Source organism: Chionomys nivalis, chromosome 15 (assembly GCF_950005125.1).
Source record: "Chionomys nivalis chromosome 15, mChiNiv1.1, whole genome shotgun sequence".
NCBI classification, from domain to species: Eukaryota; Metazoa; Chordata; class Mammalia; order Rodentia; family Cricetidae; genus Chionomys; species Chionomys nivalis.
In genome coordinates this window covers 5060992-5084683 of record NC_080100.1, presented here as the reverse complement: position 1 = coordinate 5084683, position 23692 = coordinate 5060992, and the positions used below count along the sequence as shown (strand labels likewise).

At 47.8% G+C, this 23692-nt stretch overlaps 1 protein-coding gene across 1 annotated transcript; it reads left to right on the top strand.

Annotated features, from left to right (window-relative positions):
* The first annotated feature begins 1182 nt into the window (after window positions 1-1182).
* Window positions 1183-21919, top strand: Cfap90 (cilia and flagella associated protein 90). The gene is made up of 3 exons (XM_057789965.1): window positions 1183-1498; window positions 19431-19547; window positions 21477-21919. Exons 1-3 carry the CDS (start codon window positions 1289-1291, stop codon window positions 21654-21656), a joined length of 507 nt encoding a protein of 168 aa, XP_057645948.1. The 5' UTR covers window positions 1183-1288; the 3' UTR covers window positions 21657-21919.
* The last annotated feature ends 1773 nt before the right edge of the window (window positions 21920-23692 follow it).

Here is a 23692-nt window from a genome sequence, read left to right as displayed (position 1 = left end):
CAGCTCTGAGAGTGAAGGTCACGTGCCTTGGGCTGGGACTCAGAAGTGGCGCAGTTTCCAGGTCCTATGTCAACACATGGGCCTGATGTGGCCTCTCCTGCTTCTCAGTCCTTGTGACCACTAAAATGGCAACTAGCAGAGCTACATTTGAATGGCTGTGAATAGACCATTTGTAGTGGAATTATTTCAGTCTGGGCTATGCTGGCTAAAGTGAGTTCTCATCCTAATTAGTATCAGCCACTTTCACCTTCCCAGGTGTGCAAAGTCTCATGAACCCCAAACTGGTCCCTCTTGCTCTGCCTTTGAAAAGGTTGAGAACTGGGAAAGGTTGAGAGTAAATTACAGGGTTTGTTTTGTTTTGTTTCGCTAATATTTTCACGTGGACAGAAATACTATCAGGCATACTTTCACTTTTTCTGCTCATGGGAGAAGGGAGATGGCCCCTTTTTCTTTACATATCTCCAAGCTCCAGGGAAATGTCCACATCGCTAAGTGGTTCCCAGAAAAACTAAGGCCCTTGAGACTTCGGCTCATGGTGGGAAAGTTCCTGGCCTTTTGCCTGACTCATGCTTCACTTGGGCAATCTGCTAGGGGAGGCTAGGGGAAAGAAGGAAGTGGGATTCCTGTAGCTGAGGAGGGAGGGTCCAGAGCTGCCTTAAACCCTAGTGACAGTCATTCTCCTCTGCTCCTGTGACCCGCCCAGCCCACATTTGAAATGCAGCTACCACCACATGTCGAGGCTCCATGTGTGCCGCTCACTCTTCTTCGGCGCGGTTAACCTTCCATTATGTGAGTTACACACGTGGCCCTCACGTTTCTGCTGGATCGCGCTGTCCTGAACCTCCGCAGCCTTTCTCATCTTTGTCACCGGATTCCTGCAGGCTATAAGCTCCCTGTGGCCCAGGGCTGTTTGTTTCGGGGCTGTACCAACGGATCCTGAGGCATGGTAGCTTTCTGTCGTGATCTGCAAAGCTATGAAGAGCCCGGAAACTTGGAACAAACTGCGCGAAGAAAGCAGATGTAGCAGAATGGGTGTGGTTCCTTAGGCTGTTCCTACCTGGAAAGCCACACACAACCGCTGCTAGGTCTCTCCCAGGGTGTGGCGAGAAGGACCTAGAAGGAGGTGGCAAAGAACACACTTCGTCACTCAGCGGATGCTGAGGGCAAGGCGCAGTTGCCAGGCAACGTTTGAGCACAAACGCCCTGAGGGACGCAGAAACCCCACAAGCTGATGCTTGAGGCCTGGGCTTCCTAGGCAGAGGGACAGGCCAAGACTGAACAGCGGGCAATGGACCCGGGCAATACGAAAGAAAAAGAGGAAAAGGGGGAAGATGAGGAGGGGGGAGTGGAAGATGGGGAAGAGGAGGAGGAAATCACTGCCTCCACACTGCGGGGCAAGCCCCGATCTCTGCCCATCTCAGCGGTGCCAGCTTTCAGCTACATCCCGCCTCGGCACCAGGAACCCAAGGAGCTCAGATACTTCAGCCGCGAGAGCCAGGTGAGCGGGCCCAGCAGAGCGAGGGGAGGAGCAGGGCTCGCACTATCAGGGAGGGGCCTAGAGGCTGCAAGGGACGTGATGGAGGCGGAGCTTCAGTGCTAGGGCGAGGCCTGGGCGGGGACACAGGACTGGGTCTGTTCAGATAGTGATTGGGACAGGGCTTCAGGGGTAGTGAAACAGTCTGGCCAGAGGGCTAGGAACGAGAGTTTAGGAAGGTGCCGGGGCAACCTGCCAATTGTTGAGGTTAAGGCGCGAGGGTTACATAGCAAGTGGCGTCAGAGATGGCGCGGCTGTATGGCGGAGGATAGTGCCAAGGACAAACTCTGTGGAGCTGCAGAGTCCAGAGGAATTGTATAGGGCGACAGGGTACGCTACACTGTGGAGAGCACGAAAGCCTCCTAGTTTACAGCCCTTACAGGGGTTGGCCGGGGGCTCTAAGTCTGACTATCGCGAGGGTTGAATACTGGAGTCTGGGGCACTGTCCCATGTGACTGGATATGAAGGGGCTGGAGGGCGATATGCCGACAGTAGTGGGCCAGGCATGGTTAGCAGGCAAGAGAGGGGCCTTCTACTGAGCCGAGGCACAACTAGCTCAAGAATACAGCCGCCACAACTGGGTGTAAGACTCTCAGGAAGTGAGGATGGGCAGGGATGAGCCTGATGTCAGTGCAATGTGCCGAGAGTGAGTAGCTGGGAGGAGGTGTGTGCATAAAGAGATCACCCGATCAGAGCCACAGTGGGGAGCTGGCCAGTGGAACCTCTCTGGGAACAGCAGGGAAGGTACTAGTCATCTGTTCCCTAAAAAGCTCAGTGACTACTATCAGGACGCTGGGTTGCCCTTTCTGCTCAGGAGCTATTGTGGAGGAGCAAGCTGGGGAGGAAGGGGTTTATTTGGCGTACACTTCCACATCACTGTTCATCATTAAAGAAAATCAGAACAGGAACTCAAACAGGGCAGGAACCTGGGGGCCGAAGCTGATGCAGAGGCCATGGAGGGGTGCTGCTTTCTGACTTGCTCATCATGGTTTGCTCAGTCTGCTTTCTTGTAGACCAGGGATAGCACCACCCACAATGAGCTGGGCCCTCCCCCAGCAATCACTAATTAAGAAAACACTTTACAGGTTTGCCTACAGCCTGATCTAAGGAGGTACCCTCTTCTCCAATGACTTTAGCTTGAGTCAAATTGACATTAAACTACCCATCACAGAGTGTGACAGATGGGTGCAGAGAGAGCTGGGCTGGGAGCTGTGGTCAGACTCCAGGTTAGGAACACTGGGCACTGGCTGGTCTTGCGCATAACTCCATGGTCGGAGGCAGCCACTTTGCTCTGTCCACCAGGCACTGATATGGAAGAGGCAGATTTAGGCTGTGTGGGGTCATTAGTTCCTCCTTTTCTCTATTGTAGTCAAACATCATCAGTGCATCCTACTTAGGATGCGAGATTCAGGGTGGCATTGTGGAAAAGAGATACCAGATATGGATGCTTGGCCCCAAGAAGTAATGCAGGACCTGATCCCCCAGGTTTTTGCTGTGGCACTGCATGAGTTGTCCAGAAGAGGGGTGTGTATGACTCAAGTGTCTGAGATGAAGGAAGCCATTTGTTCCTTCACAGTGTCTGATGTGTTCCTACAATAATGCATTCTTCCTATCCTGCCACTGGCAACCCCAGAGCTCAGATGAATCCTCTTCCTTCCCAACAGTCCAGCCCACATGAAATGTCAGGCTCACATCGTGTAGCTCAGGCACCCCAGCCACAGGTGTAAGCAACTTCAGTGTCCGGACTCTTAAAATTCCTGTTGTAGAGTCCTGATTTCAAGTACCACAGAATGCAAACTTATCCAGAGGCCTACGTCTAAAGCGGCGGCAATCAGACTGAGGTGAACTGTCGGGTCGCTCCTAACCCAGTACACCTGCAGAGGGAAGCTTTCAGAGACAGACATGCGCAGATGAGAAAATGTGGAGCGAAGGCTTGTGGGGAGGATATACCACAGGCCAGCTGAGGAGTGCAGCCTGGAACAGGCTTCCCTCACAGGCCTCTGTAGGAACAACCTGAGAACTACCGAGTTCATGCTGTCGGCTGCCTCTTCGTTCGTGTGGCTAGTTAGCAACCATAAGCCCCAGCCCACTCCCAGAAGGGTCTCATCTAACAGCAGCAGGTCTGTTTATGGTTGAGCGATGTGGAAGGAACAAGGGGGTGGCTACTGTTGTCAGATCTGTCTCCCCAGCCTTGGATATGTGCTGGAATGTCTAGAAGGGATCAGGGTGAACAGCTACAGTTTCTAACGCCATTGCTGCCATTGGCCCCATTCTTCTTTCTATGACCAATATTCTTAAACTGGCTGACCAGGCATGGAAGAGCATATTTGTTCCTAGCATTTATGAATCTGAGGCAGGAGGATTGAGAGATCAAAGCTAATTTGGGCTACATCATGAGACCCTGTCTACAATACCAACCAAACATATCAATAAACTCTTTTCTGTAAGTAATTTCATTTGTTGGATGAACTTTTCATACATGTGCAGTGCCTATATGATAGCCATTTTTTTGATGACAGCAGTCTTAGCGCACAGAATGTGGCAAACAGTCACAAAGTCTGTGCTGATGAAACGAAACTTTCATAACGCATCATCTCAGGGGTTCTGTGGAATACCATCCTGGTGTCCCCCGAGAACTGGGATTTAAAAAGTCAGTAGATGGGGGCGAGGTAAATATGTATCAGAGACAGAGGCTGACTTCCAGGATGGAGCTAAGGATTCTAAATACATGAATCTGAAACTATTTATTGACCACTGCTCCACTATTTATAATAAAGCAAGTAATGTCCAGCGAGATAACAGGCTGGTTACTACAAAATGGTTTTCCTAGCTCCCGCTGAACTACAAACCCACTACCCAACAGCTTAGGTTTCACAGAGGCAGTCAGACATGGCACGGCTAGAGGGCGCTAGAGCTGGGCCCTTCTCTCATCAGCCTCTACAACTGCAACCACAGGATTCAGACTTCTGATGGAGGAACGGTCTGGCCCTGAGAGGAGATGTTACATCCTCAGCCTGCCTGGAAGGCCTAAGCCTGATGACGGAAGTCCTAAAGTTTATAAAATTACTACAAAGCAGGTGGTTTACCCCACCCCCACCTCTAAGACAAATCAGACAGGCTGCCAACTGGACAGAAAGACAGAGACTTTAGAAAGGGTACAGTGCCTTCTGAAAGTACAAACCAGTACAATGTCTTTCTGGCCACTGTCCGTTCCCACGCCCCAAGAATGTGCTCTCCTCTCTCCTGCCTGTCTCCTACACCGCACACCGTGTGCCTTGTCTGAATTATTCCAGAATTATTGGAGTTCACAAAGACCAGATATCTGCAGGGAGACCAGAGCAAGGTTCCCGTGATGGAATGAGTTGGGGCAAAGAAAAATTATGCAAATGAATAACAGCAGCGTAAAATTTTGTTCTCCCGTCTATGCTAGTGGATCCTAAATCGGCAGTTCATCTAATCACACCGACTACGTTTCCATGAACAATCTCTGCTATTCTGTACGCAGACTTCAACTGTACACAAAGGAGTGGTTCTCCAGAGGAACCCTCAAGTATTTGCTGAAGCCGGCTTAGCTTACTAACCCGGAATCTGACTGCCTCCTTTGTCTGGGTGGGGGGTTTTTGGCAGCGGCAAAATCATGTCTTTAAGGACTTGTGCAAATAAATAGTTGCATATGTGTGATGATACAGATATGAAATCTGATATGGCTGCGTTTGAGTCACTGCCTGGGTATGACTGATTTTGAAAGTTTACGCCTCAGGTACCTTTTGAAAGGAACTGAAGTGCTTTCTTGGGTCAGTTGGAAAGATGGAATCCAAGGAACATGGTTATGGCTTTGTTTCGGTGCATATTTGAGAACGAAAACTACTTATAGAGATACTTTATGCATACACACATGAACAAAAATCATAGCAGTTACACACTGTTTCTCTCACACTGGTTAAAAGTCAGTTCTGACTGAGTGATGGCTAGAAAACTTCCCAATACTGAGGAAAAGCTGTCCTCCAATGAAGACAAACGAAACTGGGATGTCAGGCATGCTGTCTGATAAGGGGACAGCTCCGGGAAGCTTTTCTTTACGGAAAAGTGGAGTTGTCTTTTGTTGCAAAGCAAAAACAAATCCCAGCAACCGTTAATATTGTCAAAACCCACTTACCAAATCTCTGATTTCCCTTAGAATGGAACTAGTTTTTTTCACATTAGCAATTCCAAAACTAAGGTTTCAGATCTCTCTCTCTTTCGCCCCCCCTCCCCCATCCTCACACACACACACACACACACACACACACACACACACACACACACAATCATTGAGCCTCTTCTTCTGGACAAGGATGTCAAGCCAGTCCCTGTCCATGAAAAGCAATTATAATCTGAGCACACTTCATGCCTGTTTGCCTCTTCTGCCAGCACCAAGCCTGCCTCGGAGCCCTTCTGTTTATGAGATTATCACTTCTCAGCACTGGGACCCCTGTAGCAGCCCCTTGCTTTGTCAGCAATGCCCCTTTCCCCCTGGATTTGTTAGCATCAGGTTCACTGTCAGACAGACATTTTCTCTTTGTATCAACTTTTCCTTTACAGTGGCTTGAGAGTTAAGAAACATTTCTGTTCGTTCTGGATAGCGTACATGATTTTCTGGTTTCCACGCACTGCCAGCGTCTGTGCATCTCTTCCACCCATCAAGGCTCCACCTCTTCACCTCCTCCATGCAGGTCCAGCCCCCCCCCCCCCCCCCCCGCAGTGCAGCTTCTCCAGGCTCTGCGACTTTGGCCTTATTCTTCTTCCCATTTTGTTCCTTTCCCACTTTTTTATTTTTCATTGTTCGCGTTACACCTCCAGCTCTAGCCACATTCTGCCCACTCCCTTCTAAATAAAGTTTAATTAGAACACAGCCCCACCGCCACTAACCTCATATTGTCCATGGCTACCTCACCGAGTTGAGTATTCTCACAGAAACTAGGCAACCTGCAACACCTTAAAAATTACTGTCCAATATCTTACAGAAAAAGGATTCCTACAGCCTGCCCCGCTGCACTAATGTAGCTCAATCTTAGTAACCAGAGTTACAACACGGTTAAAGCCTGAAGCCTTCCTAGTACACAAAAGGAAAAGATACAAACACAGCCACCAATGTCAAGAGCAGTGAAGGCAACAAAACACATCTCCAAATTCTCCTGACCAGCTGTCTACCTGTGGTACTTATGCCTCAAGAGGGCGTGGGCTGCTTTTTAGCCAGTAGCAGGACAGAAAAAGTGAATTCCCTGATCTCTTTGTTATTTAGAATAATGAGGGTGAATTTTGAATGAGGTTTGCTGACAATCACCTGTGCACACATCTACAGGGTTGACTCAAGCTGAACAGCAGTATTATGTAGTTCTGACTGTAGTGCTGTGTTCTGAATGTCTGCTCCCAACCCCAAAAATCTGCATGCAGAAATCCTATTTCCCTAAGGTGATGGCCTTAGGAGTAGGTGCTTCTGGAGGTGCTTAGGTCATGAGGTGAAACTTCTATAAATAGAATCATACCCTGAGAGGGCTCAGGGACATCTCACTCCTCCTGCCATGAGAAAACACCACAAGAAGGTACCAGCTACAAAGCTGGGATCAGGCCCTTACCAGACACTAAGAACCATTCAGTGGGCAGCCCAGGCTCCAAACAGTAAGAGATAAAAACCTGTTGCTTTAAAACCACCCACTCTGTGGTATGTTGTAGCTATACTTGGATTGGACTGAGAGAGTTGATGACCATGGATGCTCTTCGGGTGTTTTAAACAGTGTGACGGTCAGTTTTCTGCCTTAAGCCAACCAAAGGGAGAAAGAGCTGGCGTGGGCTGGCGGTTTCAGTGCACAGTCACTTGGTCCTGTGGTGCAGGATGTCCTGGTGCAAATGTGTGGTGCACAAAGTCTTTATTTTATTGAGTTCTACATTTTTCTCTGTTCCCCTCCCTGCCTTTCTCCTCCCCTTCAACCCTCTCCCAAGGTCCCCATGCTCCCAATTTACTCAGGAGATCTTGTCTTTTTCTACTTCCCATGTAAATTAAATCCATGTAAGTCTCTCTTAGGGTTCTCATTGTTGTCTAGGTTCTCTAGGATTGTGATTTGTAGGCTGGTTGTTTTTGTTTTATGTTTAAAAGCCACTTATGAGTGAGTACATTCGATATTTGTCTTTCTGGGTCACCTCACTCAATATGATGTTTTCTAGCTCCATCCATTTGCCTGCAAATTTCAAGATGCCATTATTTTTTTCTGCTGTGTAGTACTCCATTGTGTGAATATACCATATTTTCCTTATCCATTCTTTGGTTGAGGGACATTTAGGTTGATTCCAGGTTCTGGCTATGACAAGCAATGCTGTTATGAACATAGTTGAGCACATGTCCTTTTGGTATGATTGAGCATCCTTTGTATATACATACCCAAAAATCATATTGCTGGGTCTTGAGGAAGGTTGTTTCCTAATTTTCTGAGAAATCGCCACACTGACATCCAAAGGGGCTGTACCAGCTTGCCTTCCCACCAGCAATGCAGAAGTGTTCCCCTTTCCCCACATCCTCTCCAGTATAAGTTGTCATCAGTGTTTTTGGTCTTTCCATTCTTATAGGTGTAAGATGGAATCTCAGTGTTGTTTTGATTTGAATTTCTCTGATGACTAAGGATGTTGACCATTCCTTAAGATAGAGACAGGAAGATCTCAGAGTTCCCTGGTCAGCCAGTCTAGCAGAATCAGTGAGCTCCAGGTTTAGTGAGGTACACTGCCTCATTAAAATAAAAAAAAATGAGGCATAGAGCATTTGAGGAAGATACTGTGTATCAGCTTCTGGACTACACACGCACACACAGAGAGACATGCGTGCACACACTTATCTACAAACAGAATTGACTTAATTAGTCCGTGTGGTATGAGATGCAGCAAGCCCTTGTAAACGCACCTATTGTTCCTTTGCTGTAGGGACTGATGATTCTTTGCACTACGTGCTCACTCCCAGCAGCCAACCGCTCACATACCCATCACTGTTGGAGATTAATTCCGAGAACTGCAGTAAAGATGAGCATCCACCCACTGCCCCATCCTCTACCTCATCCGCCCCAGGGAGCCCCCCACATCCATGCTTTGCAGGCTGTCAAGTTATTTACAGTCCTGCTATTGTCCCTGGATAGGATGACAAGTTTGTCCTCTCAGGCTGCTAAAATGTGACCAGCTCCGGTACTGCTCCCTAGGGGGCGCTAGCAGCCTGTGTTTCCCTAAGAGCTATGTTTCCAGAGGCAGCAAAGCAGATTCAATTCAATGACATTTTTAAATTACTTTTTTCTTCTGCTGTTGTGCACAGCACTTCTGCCCCAGGAATGGAAAAGCCGAGTTGGAAGAGAATGCCCTGTTATGAAGGTTTTGATTAAATCCCCCAAAGTCTAACAGTTACATTAAAAAGAAATCGCCTAAGTGGCTTTAGAATGTGTTTTCCGGCGTGCTAGGGCGGATTGTAGAAAGCTGTGTTCCACAGGCCCCACGTTGGCTTTGCTGGGATTAGCGGGAACCCCTTCTGCATGTGCAGATTCTTAGACGTGGAGGCAGGGCTGATAGCGTCCTTGTGTTCCAGGAGCGCTCTCTCCCTCCCTGTGGAATGTTCTTGGTCTAGGGTAGCGAGACCTTCCTGTGTATGAAAGCTCATGCAGTCTGCCCAGAGCTGCAAAGTAGAGTCCCAAGGACACAGCCAGTGTCCAGCACACAGGGGCGGACAGCCAGTGCTCAGTGCACAGGGGTATGCAGCCAGTGCCCAGTGCACAGGGGCGGACAGCCAGTGTCCAGCACACAGGGGTACACAGCCAATGTCCAGTGCACAGGGGTGCACAGCCAGTATTCAGTACACAGGGGTGGACAGCCAGTGTCCAGCACACAGGGGTACACAGCCAATGTCCAGTACACAGGGGTGCACAGCCAGTATCCAGGGTGTGCTCCCCTGAGCCCCCACCGTATGGTGCCCTTTAGACGTTAGTCATATTTGACCATGTGTCTTTGAGTGCTCTTAAGCAGCAGGAGAGGCAGCCACCATGCTGAGGCTGATGTCTCTAGGATCTAGGGGTCTTGTTTGGCTCTCCAGTAGACGCTTACACTCCCAGCCACGTTAGGAGACGGCAGGTGCCTCTCTGCATGCCCACTCCCTCTCTTGCTCCTTACTCTTCTTTTTCCTCTGCACCTATTCTTGTCTACTCAAAATTTAACTTGCTTATCTTACTGTTGTGTTTCCCCCTAGTGAACTATCAGCTGTCCCCGGGCCAGGATTAATTTCTGTCATGTTATCTCCTAACCAATCAAAACAGGGACTTACTCTTGGAACTCCATACACACCTGCTACATGGGTGGATAAAGGAGAGATGAATACATAGAACGGGAAGTTTTAAAAATGAAAGCCTAAGACTTTTTTTTTTTTTTTTGGAAGATGCACTTAGAAAACCAGGGGTTTGCGTTTGGATTAGGTGTGGTTTAGTACTCTATGCCTGCGGTGGTTGGTGGGGATCACAGGTGCCTCTCGCCTGTGCTAGCTGCATGCCTGTTGTTCAGTTATCTGTCCCTGGGAACAGCAAGCTCTACCAAGAGTGCAGAGCACAGTGTCTTCATCCTAGGCAGGTGGAATCTTCTAAGGGAGTGACCCAGCTCCTCTTGGGAACTCAGCACTGAGGGAGGAATGAGGGAGAGAGGAGGTGAGTGTGTCTTCCCACAGGGAGATTGTGCCTACCAGCAGCAACACTGCCCACAAGCTGGTGTGGCATCTCTTTGCTGTGTGCCTCTACACGCAATGATATGAGTCTGATCATGTGTTCACAAATAGTCACACAAGTCTGTACATACTTTTCATCTGTGTGTTATGTAGGGAACACAGGTCTCTGTATGTGCATGCATATGGAGGCCAGAGGGCAGCTGTGGGTGTGGACAGGGTCTCTCGATGATCTGGAGATTGCCAAGGAAGCCAGAGTGGGTGGCCCTCAGGGTTCTGCCTGTCTCTGCCTCCTAATTCTGGAATGGTAAGTGGGAGCCACTGCACCTGACATTTTAGTTATTTATTTTTTTAATGTGGGGTCTGGGGATTGCGTTCAGGTTCTCAAGTCTCTAAGGAGAGCATTTCTGTGCCTAAACCTCCTCCTTCTCCTCCTTTCCCCAACCCCTCTCCTGTTCTCCTTTTTCTATTTCTGCTTTTGAGATAGGATTTGTTAATGTCGTCCAAGCTGGCCTGGAACTCAGTAAGTAGACGAGGCGAATCCAGACTTGTGCTGTGCCCCTGCTTCAGGTGCTAGCATTGTAGGCACGTGCGGCTAATCCCAGCTCAGCTCACTCTGTTCACGTAGCAGTGTGCCCTGGCATTTTTTTATTTCACAGTTTGATGAGGTAATATTAAACCAGCTTTTCCATACTCTAATAAGATTCTAAGGTTCTTGGCAATTAATCACGTGATTTAATGAAGAAAGTAAGCTTTTCTGTTTCAAGTCTTTTGCTTATTTTTTTTTAAAACTTTCTGCTGGGAAAAGAGTGAAAATTAAAAGAACAGTTTCCTTTCTTTCTTTCTTTCTTTCTTTCTTTCTTTCTTTATTTCTTTATTTATTTATTTCTTTCCTTCTTTCTTGGATTTTCGAGACAGGGTTTCTCCGTAGCTTTTGGTTCCTGTCCTGGAACTAGCTCTTGTAGACCAGGCTGGCCTCTAACTCACAGAGATCCGCCTGCCTCTGCCTCCCGAGTGCTGGGATTAAAGGCGTGTACCACCGCCCAGCTAAAAGAACAGTTTCTTTAGCTCCAACGCTGGAAGACTAAAATTCTCAGCAGCAGCCCTTGGTCTGTGTCGAGTGTGCTTTTTGTCCACACCATCTCAGGGCGTGGGTGCCGATGGAGCCCACCACCGGGTAAACCGTCACGTCTGCAGCCAGGAAGCAGACCCTCACATCCTCCCAGTCAATCCCTGGCAGGCCCTGGCTCTTAAAAGCGCACCAGCGTCCTACATTCCTGCCACCTGGGGAACCAAGTTCCAACGCATGAGCTTCCAGGGATCACGAAGCATGTTCCTAGCCCTAGCAGAAGTTTGAATAATTGCAAGCAGAAAACAACTGAGTTTTAAGCCTCTGGGGATCATCCTTACCTGATGTGTGTTGGGAACTCCTGGACGCCTAGCCAGTGAGGAGCTAGCATCAGGGGAGAGGGGGCACAGCTGTCTCTGCAGTCACCGGGTCTCCCCTGCGTGTATGTCTGCAGGCCTGAGAACTGAGGCGGAACCAATGGAGTCCGAGCACTCTTCCAATGTGTGACAGACACGTGTCAGCTCGGAGGAATTCTGCCGACGTCAGTTCAAGAGTGAAATAGTCTCAGATTATTTGAGGTGTTATAAAAACTGCCGAAGCTTCTGTCCCGATGTTCCGGGGGGGGAACGGGATCTTGTTCACAGGCAAGCCACAGAAAACAGTCCTTTGAAGGTTCTGATTCCCATCTCTGATGAACTGCAGCTCTAAACTACAGTCCTGAGTGCTGGTAAAATTTTCTTAGCTCAGCACACTGCCCGACCCACACTGAGACACTCTGAGTTCATTGGAAGTCAAAGGAAGCCCTTAGGGAATCAGTGACGGTGGGGATTTTCTGCTTTGGAAGCAGGTCAGGTGTCTGTGGGCAGGAGGTGATCTGGGCGCTGTGGCTTTGAAGAGTAGCAACCGTTCACAGGTGATTGGCATTTAAGCCAGTGTGGGCCGGGGTGAGCTTCAGTGGCTCCCTCAGCCAGTTGCTCCTTCTGACTCACAAAACACATTTTAAGCATTATTTCTGGACTTTGCACTTGGTCGGCTACCCTCATACGTCCACAGTGGGAACTTTTTTTTTTAAATTTAAAATTTACTTTTTATGTGTATGGGTATTTTTTCTTTTTTCTTTTTTTTGCATGTATGTCTGCACATGCCTGGTGCCCACAGAGGCCAGAAGAGGGTATCATATCCCCTGGAACTAGATTACAGGTAGGTGAAAGCCATGAAGCTTCTGGGACCCAAATTCAAATCCTTTGAAAGTATAAGAGTCCGTAACCCCTGAGCCGTCCCGCTAGACCTCACAGTGGGATTATTTACACCGAAGGAATCAGCAATCACTAACAACGAGGCAGAATTTTCTGCAGTGAGTGGTTGGTTTCATGTAAGTGCAACACTGGGCTGAAGATAAGAAGTGTAACATGGCAGACACTGATTCATTTCTCATTTCCGTCCAGCCTGAGTGCTGGACAGCTCCAGGAGCAGTGATGTGACAACCCACTGCCCCTCCTTTTAAAATAACATAAATTGTAATGAGAGCTATTTATTTTAAAATTTTACTTATTTACTTATTTTTATATCCCTACTACATAGGCTCTTTCTCTATTCACGACACAAACACACACACACACACACACACACACACGTAATCAGAAGTGGGAGGTAGATGAGAGAGGTAAATGGGCTGAATATGATCATAATACATTGTAATATATGTGTATATATAAGCATGCATCAAATTGTCAAAAAGATTATGAAAATATGCACATCTCTTTCTTGTTTCTTTCTCACAGAATTTAAGTAATTTAAGAAAGGTATTTTTGGATATCCTGATAGTGGATTTCTCCGCCGACACAATAAGCCAGATCAAGTCGAATTAAAAGGAAAGGTTTAATGAACCAAGCGCTCCTGGGTGACCTTTCCAGTCTCCCAGAAGTACGGCTGAGAGGGAGGAGGACAATCACACGGCAGGTCTAGGGACCAGAGCTTAAAAATCGTGTAGGCGCAGTCATGAACTTCAGGGGTGGGGGAGAGGAGCCAGGCCTTTTGGTGATCTTTCTGAGGGGGACAGGGTTGGAGAGAGGGAGGAGTGGGGTTGAGGCAGAGCTCCCAACTGAACAATTTGATCTGAGAAAGAAGACTATTTTTATATTTAGTGTCAAATGAAAAGGAGGAAAAAAGAAAGGACCAGAGTCTCAGTCTATTCTAAACCTCACAACTATTGTTTGTGTGACAGTGTATGTAACTTCTGGGAGTAGGAGCACTTCCAAGGTAGGGGAAGAGCCGCAGGATGTAATAACCCGCAACCTCAGGGTGGAGGTCGGCCTTGTAGCCCACAGGGGGTAGCTGCCTTCCTCAGTCACCCACGGCACCTGTCAGGACACAGCTGGTGATGCAGCAGCAACAGAAGAGTCCACAGAGCTCAGTCGTGCTACCTCTCACGGTACATTTCCAGAGGTGTTGGCAGTGTGTCCCTCAGCACCCACCTCACAGGCTGCTCCCGCTCCATGCTGCCTGTGACCCTGGGTACTGGCTCTTCAGTACCTCAGCCTAAGGAGTCACAGCCACTTCAGCTCACAGCCCATTGGGTAGAACTGCTCACGTGATCGGAGAGGCAATCCCATGGACTCTGATTGTATCTGAGTGTGATTGTATCTGAGTGTTGTCTGCTCAGGTGGCCAGCAATCTCAGTTTACCCAGAGGAGCATGCTCCTTAGGCTCCCAGCCCTGCTGCAATAGCCTCTGCTCGCACCCCACTCTGGCTTCCCTGCAGTTCCAAAGATAGCTGCTTTTACCAAGGGCGTCGGCCAGCAGTATGGCACAAAGTGCCATGCAGGCTTGGTGGCTTAAAGCAACGGAAACTCACCTTTCAGAGTCCTGGAGGGTGAAAGTCTGTGTGGGCTCAGGGGGAAAGCTCAGCTCTCATCCCCTTGTTTCTCTTGATGGCCATCTTCCTGTTCTGGTTACACTGTCCTTCCTGATGTACGATTCTGGGTTCAAATTTGTCCTTCTCAAGAGCAACCAGGCGCCCTGTGTAGTACTGCCTTACGCTAGTACGTAACCAAGTACGTCTTCAGCAAGCTTATTTTAATAGGGCAGCAATCTGCATTCCCCAGTATAAGACACCAGCATGTGAATTTCTGGACGACACAGCTCGGTTCACAGAACCTGAGAGGCTGCTCTGCTGAGCTCTGGCTGCGGCACTGTCGTGTGACCACCTGTGATGCCCAGGTCCGCCCACGAGCTGAGAACAAATGAGAATTTACCATCCTTCTTCCGTGCCACTCTACTTTCCCATTTCCCCTTAATTTATTGGAAAATTTTAGTATTTATTATATTTTATATATTTTAGTGTGGCTGTCTGTTCCCATGCTCAGACTATAGTTTCATTTAAAGTAAGGTCCTCAAGTTTCTCTCCTGGAGACTAAAATGGCACCTTCAGTTATTTTAAACTCATTTTCCACCACTATAACGAAATACCCAAGACTGTGTGTCTTATAAAGAAAATGTTTATTTAGGGCATGGTTCTGAGATTTCCAGAAACCACATGTGCTGGTGGTCTCACTGGCTGAATGTCCAGGATCCGTGCAGGGCATGCTGTTAGTCTGGGAGTGTGCACACCTGTGCTTCTTGCAGTAGTGCAAGCCACACTGAGAGGCCAGGAGTGTGACACATGTGTTTCCTGCAGTAGTTTAAGCCACACCGAGAGGCCAGGAGTGTGCACACATGTACTTCCTTGGCTTCACTCAGAATATAGCCACCAGACTGCCCTGACAACCCCACCTAATGTCAATCATCTCAGAAGGTACCATCTCTTATGCTATATTCAGATCAAATCTCAGCACTTAATACCTAGCAATCAATATCATATCTCCCAAGCCGGACCCATTCCCACGCTACAGAAGGAGTAGACCTAACCCACGATGGGAGTGGAAGACACAAGACTCCATTGCACAGATAATATCCACACACACAACTGGCCGGAGACTGCTCTGTGTCAGTAGTTGGGGGCACAGGAGGTAAACAGGGAGTTGGACATCAGACATTACAAGTAGCATACGGGGGTACCATGTTTAAGGAAGACTCTCTCTCTCTCTCTCTCTCTCTTAAAGCTAAATCAGAGAGACTAAATCTCAGTGATTCGGAGATTTTAATTGGGCGGCACCAAGTCTTTATTGTGATAGAATCTCAGTCCCAATTGGTTTTTATTAAAATCATTTTGCTTCAAGCCACAAAGGAACAAAATATCGGCAATGGGAGACACACTTCGGTTCTGCCTAGACACTGGCGGTGGGGAGCACATCACTCAGTGAGGCTGCCCGTCTACCAGGAACGTTTTTCTTTCTTATGCCTATTCTTCAATGATAGAAAAGTTCATTTACTACTCTGTGATGTTCTGAATATGCAGTGCACACACAGCAGGGGTAGAAAGGGGCCAGGGAGCACTGCCTACAGTTCATCAGTCCTTGCCCAGAAACAGTGAAATCCCTAATCCGGATCAAGATGCTCTACGCGCTTGCGACACCCTGGATTGGGAGGCAACATGGACTCTCAGCTACTCCTTTTTACAGAGTTTTAGATCACCTCATTACAATGAAAAGCAGTAGACTATTGCTCTCTTTTTCCCGTGAGGTTGCATATTGCAGTAAGTTTCTGTGGTGTGGAGCATTTGGGTAACAGCGGTTACATGCCCCTTTTCTTCCTGAGTCTGTCCTGCCTTTTGGTTTTCTCATATCAGCTCAGGGCCCGGGTAGGACCCACTCCACCAGGAAGGTTAGTCTGGTGGAGAGCATGGGGCAAGAAGTACATCCAGCTCAGGCCGATCTCAGCAACTGTTCCCTTCCTGTTGGTGCTGCCCTCTTCCCATGAAGGTTCCCCTTACCTGAGCAGCTAGTTACCTAGTGGGAGCACTGTCGAGCGTGGCATGGGGAGCACCGTTCACTCCCACTTTTATATACGGTTTTCAGAGTGCAGAAGGAAACTACTTGATCGTAGGTGTGATCATATTTGGGAACTGTGGGTGCTCTCTAAACCTACAGACAGTGCCGTGTTAGCAGTGGAGGAGGGCTTCCAGGGAAGCCACAGCAGCAGAGAGCATACCAGCAGCCTGACTACCATCGATGCTGAAGTCACCACAAGAGACGGCTCAGCAGTACAAAGTCCTTGCTGCTCTTCCTCCCAAGGGACCCGAATTTAGTTTCTGCCACCCACATCAGGTGGCTCACAGCTGAGCAGCTCCAACTCCAGGGGATCCAGCGCCCTCTGCTGGCCTCTGTAGCTACCTTTACATATATGGCTTCACTCAAACACACATACACACAAATAAAAACCAAATTAAAACATGTTCTGTGTATGTGAGACTAACACGGTATGAGGGCTCTCAGGTTATTTTATTCTTGTTTTGTTGCAAGCCTCGCCTAGACTTGGCCAATAGCTTTGTGCCTCGAAAGTCCTGCATCTGGGCTGGGACCGACCTGGAAAGAATTTACACCCACAGCCCTGCAGAGTGGGCTTCGTGCGTGACTTCCTCTGCGCTACTGAAGGGCCCCCCGCTGTTTCTCCCAGAAATCTTTGCTTTGCCCGTGAGGGATGACGGCCCACCAGCTTCTGCAGCGACAGATCTGCACAGAGTGTTCAAGACTCTGAAGTTTCCGTGTCAGGCCTTAAAATGGGTTTTTAAAGAAACTGAGATTTATTTGATAAGCAAATATCTAATTTTATAGAGTCAAAGTGATTGATGTTTTCTTTGTGACATTTTCCTTATTGCTTTTCTGTGTAGGAGGCCCCTTATGGGTTTTCTTTTTCTCTTTTTCCTATTTCATCTAGAATTTACTTTTGTCTGCAATGTGATGTGAAGACACAAGGCACTAGACAATTTTACGGCACTAAATGCTGATAATTCATCAATTCTCCATGGAGTGAGTCTTTAAGGAACCCTTTCCCAGATCATGTGTTTCTTCCAGGAGACACACACCTAGGGTGGTTGGCAGAGACTCACTAGCGAGCAGCAGCCATGCAGACAGAAGTCACAGCCTCCAGTGACAGACACAGAGCGTCTCTGAGTTTAGTCAGGAGGATTCTGCCAGTGGGTGAAAGCTCCCTGCACATCAGACTACTGGCAAAAATCTTACAAATATTGGCACAGCGATTCTTAAAAAGCACATTGTTTCCCTCACTGGATGGTGGTCACATCAGGGCACTGCCAGGTATGAGCTGTCTCCCCAAATCTACCTGTGTATGAGCCATGAATGTCCTGATTGCTGGAAGCTGCATTTCCAGCCCTTCCCATCACTGCCGGCATCCCTGGGTTCCTGCGCTCTATAAACAGGGTCACGGCATTTCCCAGCCCACGCAACATGTGTGTGAATCCTTTTTTTCCACTATCCCACAGAAGAAATTATTCTAACATCATTATCAGGAGCAAACCAACAAACGCACATCCAAACCAAACCACCGCAGTGTGTGTGAGACAGCTCATGCTCAGTTCAAATCCCACGGAGAAGCCAAGTCTGGCTTTGTTGCCAAAGGAATCAGGGCAACCAACCGAAGTCTGATGTGAGGTGAAGATTACATACCATCTAACCCATGAATTATTTATTTTACCACACAAGCAGATTAACTAAGAAAAACTTGAAGAAGAAAGTCAGAGATATGTAGAAAATCATTTTATTAACAAGTCATCTCCCAGAACATCTAAGCTGTATGTGCATATATATATATATATGTATATATTGCATGTTTATGTTATATATGCAGACATATTACATGAATGTCAGTTACCAAGTGCTATAGCTATACATGGGATTGAAGAAAGGTGATTTCGTCTCTCAGGAGGGGAGGCTTACATACAGACTGTTTCTCCATTGGCCAGCAGCTTGAAGTGTAATTCCTTTTTAGTTACGATGACCTTTTATAGCAGAAGAAGGTTGTATTAGACACTCTGAGAAATAAGAAAAGTAGAAATAAAGGCAAACACACATACACACACATGCATACACACACACATGCTTACACACATACACAAACACATACATACACACATGCACATACACATGCATACACACATACACAAACACACATAACCCCCACCCCTCTGTTGTGGGACAATGGTCTTTTATGTTGTCACTTGTATTATTTTTAAAAAACGCTGATTGGCCAGTAGCCAGGCAGAAAGTATAGGTGGGGCAACCAGGCAGCACGTAGAGGCAGGGCAATGAGAACAGGAAAATTCTGGGAAGAGTCATCACCCAAACAGAGAGGAAGCAAGACGTGACTGCCTCGCTGATGAAAGGTACCAAGCCATGTGACTAACACAGACAAGAATAATGAGCTAATATAAAATGTAAGAAAGAGTTAAGAAGAAGCCTGAGCTAACAGGTCAATCAGTTTGTGATTAATGTAGACCTCTGTGTGTTTCTTTTCTTTGGGACTGTATGACCGTGCGACCGGGTGGGAAACCTCGATCAACACACCTCCTTATTCAGATAGACAGAGGAGATTTACTCTGGCAAGAAGCATACTCATCAGACATGTGGTCAGTAGGTGTGTCTTTGGGAGATCAGGTCTTGAGGGTAGGGCCCTCATGAATGGGTTTTGTGCTTCCATCAAGGAGGCCTAAGCGAGCCTGTGTGCTCTTTCTCCCTTGCGATGATGCAGAGAAGGGGCCCTGTGAGAAGCAGAAAACGACCCTCCCCAGGGGGTGAATCTGCTCACCTTGACCTTGAACCCCCAGTCTCTAAACTGAAAAACACATTTTATGAACCTTTCGGTCCACATAATTCTCACACAGCAACAACATGGACTTAGGTTTGAGCTACTGGAGAAGCGTCAACAGGGACAGCCGCTGAGGAATGTCTCGAGGAGGAACACCGGGGGCAGAGGAGAGGTACTGTGGACCCCTCCTCACACTCAGACTTGATCCTCACAGCACTGCTCTTGCTGGTGGGGCCTGAGCTCCTCTCTGCTCCAGGTCACAGCCCGTCTGCCATGTGCTGACCCTCCCTGTGCTTACTCACACAGACAGAAAGTCTGCACTCTCCGGTCCCCACTGAGTGCTGGTTTCAGAGCTGTATCAGATACCAGTGGCTCAGCCTTCCGGCACACCTGTGACCATCTCTGCTTATTCCCAGACAGGGGTCATTTCCCTCTACGACTGTGTTTTTAAGAGGAGACTAGATTATAACCAGAAATTACATCGAGACGATAGAGAACATGCCAAAAACCTGGGACTTCATATTAATGAGGAGGTAAGATATACAAATGTTGCTAATAAACCAACAGAACTATGTGCGTGTGTGTACCCATGCATAAACATGTACACACATACAGTGTGAATATGTGCATATATGCACACACATGTGTGTTTGGGATACATGCTTGTATTATGTGTATGTGATCTTGTGCATACACGTGTCTATATTAAATGTGAATATATATGTGCGTGTGCCTGTGCACACATTTCCACACACATTTATCTGCATGTATGTGAGAACACACAGATATCTATGCAAATACACACTTGCACATTGTTTATGCACATGTATGAACATGTGTGTTTATGTTTGTGTGTATATACAGGGTTGTGCATGTATATGTGACCATATGCAAACATTTGACAATGTGTTCCATTGCTTTGTGTAGCTTTATTTATGTGGCTTGCATCTATTTTTCTGTGCTGAGAAGTTAAAATCGTCTGTGATGCCAGTCTCGCATGAAGTTTTTCTTTCTTTCTTTCTTTTTTTTTTTCGCATGAAGTTTTTCTGATTGGTTCTAGGGAACTGAACAATTTAGGCAGAATAAAACTAGGAAGTGCTTTTTATCCAACAGATAGGAGTCCTTGCTCACACACTGAGCCCCGGCTACCACAGCTTTTCTAGGCACACTGATCTCTATTTTCCTCAAGTCCCCAGCATGTGGCTTGCTTTGCTTTGATGTCCCCCATGCTCCCCAAAGGGAGGAATTATCTGGAACCAGCTACAGAGGGAGGTGGCTGGTAGAGGTGGCTTCTCTGTCATGGTCACATCAAGAGGGCAGGTGCTGCGGGGCGCTTCCTCTCCTGGGCCAGGCTGGGCCTCTCCTGGTCTGCGTCAGTCACGTCTGCTTTTTGACATGATTGTCAGTTCTGAATGAGGGTGGCAGGCTTTTTAACAGTCGGGCTGAGTACTCAGAGACTATTAGACAGCGCATCACATGGACATTATGATACCCAAGCTTCCGGTGGGATTTCTTTTTCTTTTCTTTTCTTTTCTTTTTTTTTTTTTGGTTTTTCGAGACAGGGTTTCGCTGTGGTTTTGGAGCCTGTCCTGGAACTAGCTCTTGTAGACCAGGCTGGTCTCGAACTCCCAGAGATCCGCCTGCCTCTGCCTCCCAAGTGCTGGGATTAAAGGCGTGCGCCACCACTGCCCGGCTTCCGGTGGGATTTCTATTGAGCCACTGGATTCTTCCACCGTGGCTGTCACTCAGATCACCAAGTCTGCTGATGTGGTAGAAGAGCTGAATGCTCATTTCACATGTGCGAGGCCAGTGTTTCCTGCCACCACGCCGCTCTTTATTCTCTTAATTTGGGCTGGAGTTAAATGACAAAGGCACCGTGACATCACTTATTTCACAGACATGCTTCATGACTAAGAAGCAAGCCCCCGTCCTCTCAGAGCTGAGTTCTGGCAAAAAAAGGAGCAAGCAGCAAAGAAGAAACCTGGTTCCACATTGATTGGCAGCAGGCACAGAAAGCCCATAGCGACAGTGAAGGGGGTGGGGAGAGGAGGAGTCAGGAAAGACTCCTTGTGACACCCAGAGATTTGAGTGGTTGGAGCTCTTTGGCAGCAAACTGGCCAAGCGGGGCCAGGGGGAAGAAGAGAGCTGGAAGCTCAAGGCTGCTGCTCTGTGTGCTGGGGCAAAGAGCGGCTGGTAGGGGGTGGGCTGGGAGAGGGTGGGGAGGGGACAGAAGGAGGAGGGACAGCACCTGAAGTCAGAACACAACTGACGTCTAGTTCAGGGCGTCATAGCAGATGATGATAGAGGGACTAGGGTCCCTGGCTTTGCCACTGCAGGAATGCAGGAATCACTGAGATGTCACCTGGGTGAGGTGCAGCTGAAGGATGGGCCACTGTGCTGATGTACTGTGGGCAGGACGGTTTCTGTGCTCACGATGGTGACTGCATATTTCATCTTCCCAGGAACAGGAAAGGACCGTGCCGGTGCTGATGTCCTCTGTGTATGGGAAACGCATCAATCAGCCCATCGAGCCCCTGAACAGAGACTATGGCCGTGTGAACCACGTGCAGACCGACTTCTACAGGAAGAACGACATCCCCAGCATCAAGGAGCCTGGCTTTGGGCACATCACTCCAGCCTGAAGCCGTCTCGCGGTTTATAGGGCACGTTGAGGTGCGCTGGCCAGGGAGTGCCCTCCGAACTCACTTTCATATCCATGTTCTCTACAGCTGCAGGGATGCACTCTGACCACAGCAGGGGGGGGGGTGCGCACATAACTATCTAAGGGGGCTTGGGCACCGCACTTTCCCTCATGCTCAAAAACTCAGTGTAAGGACTGTCATTGGGTTTATTTAAAATGACACCATACCAGTTCATTCTGAACACCTGAATAAAAGGAAAGCTTGCCTCCCTTTAATAGCAGCTGTGTTTGTTTTGTACGCTGGCTTCCCACTTTGCACGCATTCTTTGGGGAGGGCTTTACGGGAGTATCATTTGGGTTCTTCTCGGTCATGTAGGGAAACTTCCCTAGCCACCATATAAACATTACCTCTGTGTTTGTCTGGGAGGAAATGTAAAAAAAAGAAAAATGGCCCTTGACATGACAGAACTCCAGAGAGGACATTTTGTTCTCTTGAGGTCACAGATAAATTGATTTTGCACAACTGAGAACCGAATGGGTGGCACTGCCACACCTCAGGGAGAAGCTGTAGGGCACAGGTACGGGGCACAGGCTGGACTCTGGTGTCGGGCTGGCACAGCGAAAACTCGGCCTGCTGCACTCTTTCCATTGGATCTGTTATTTTGTCATCTTTAAGTAAAATCTCGTAACTTAGACAAGGTTTCACGTGAATCAGAGCACTACCAGAATGGGCCATGTGCAATGTGCACAGTTCTGAGCTCTGAAGTGATGCATTCCTGGGTCATTGCTACTGATGCTGAGGACTGAAGCCGGGGGCTTGCACACTGTGCCCCTGAGATCCACCTCCAGCCTGAGGCTTTCGTCTTGGGTCCTTTCCTCTTTTGGAAGCAGCTGATTTTTAACCTAGGTTGGAAGCGTTTATTTTGCAGGAGAACTTGACGCACACTCGTGCGCTAAGATATATTTTTAATGAATGCATCTTTCCGAAGCCATCATCTCTCATCTTCCCTGATTGAATTTTTCACAGTTAATGGGCAGGTGATTTAATTAATCTTGGTACACAGTCACTGGTTTAGTTGTTTTGAATCTGCAAGGTGCTTTCTCTAAGGATACATGATCCTGAATTGCTGGCAGTTTCAAGGCTGAGTAACTCCTAAATATTTATCTTCTGAGACTCTTGCCAGTGCTCTCGCTCTTTTCCTCCCAAACAGTGAAATAGCACGTGTGAGGTGTTCTTGAACACGTAGAGTTGTAACAAAATAAAAAAAAAACACAAAAACCTGGGTTATAGGGGTTTGTGTGAAGTACCTTTTCTTCATTTATTCTTATAACTAGAACCTATAAGTAGATGAAATAAATCAATGCCAATCTAAATTATTTTCATTACTTCAGGGTGGCTCCTACACTCTGAATCTACTGTTCGCTTTTTTCTTCTGTCTTCCTGTCTTCCTTCCTTCCTTCCTTCCTTCCTTCCTTCCTTCCTTCCTTCCTCCCTCCCTCCCTCCCTCCCTCCTTCCTTCCCTTCCTTCCTTTTTAGAACTGGAGACGGGTCTCATAGGGCTCAGGCTGGCGTCGACTCTGACGATGAGGTTCTGGTGAAGATGAAGGCGGCCTTGAACTTCCGATTTACTTGCTTCCCTCTCTCAAGTGCTGGGGTCGAGGGTGTATGCAACCCCACCCAGCATGCTGCTTGTTTTTAAAAAGGGATGGAAACCATTGAGGTTTCAAGAGACCTCACATTTAGTAGTAGTACAGGAAAATTAAATGGATTTCTGTTGGCTTCCCAACATTTATAGCCAATATATGAATGCCAGTTATAGACATCTTAAGGAAAGACATTTTTAAAACGATTTCTATTAAATTACAAGCATGTGTGCATGTCTCTGTGTGGTTATGTGCACAGCAGCTGGTGCCTGCTGAGGACAGAAGAGCATGCCACATCTCCTGACGCTGAACCTACAGGCAGCTGTAAGCACCGGACATGGACGCTGGAAAATGAACTTGAGGGCTCTCTAGGAGCAGCGAGTGGCGGCGACT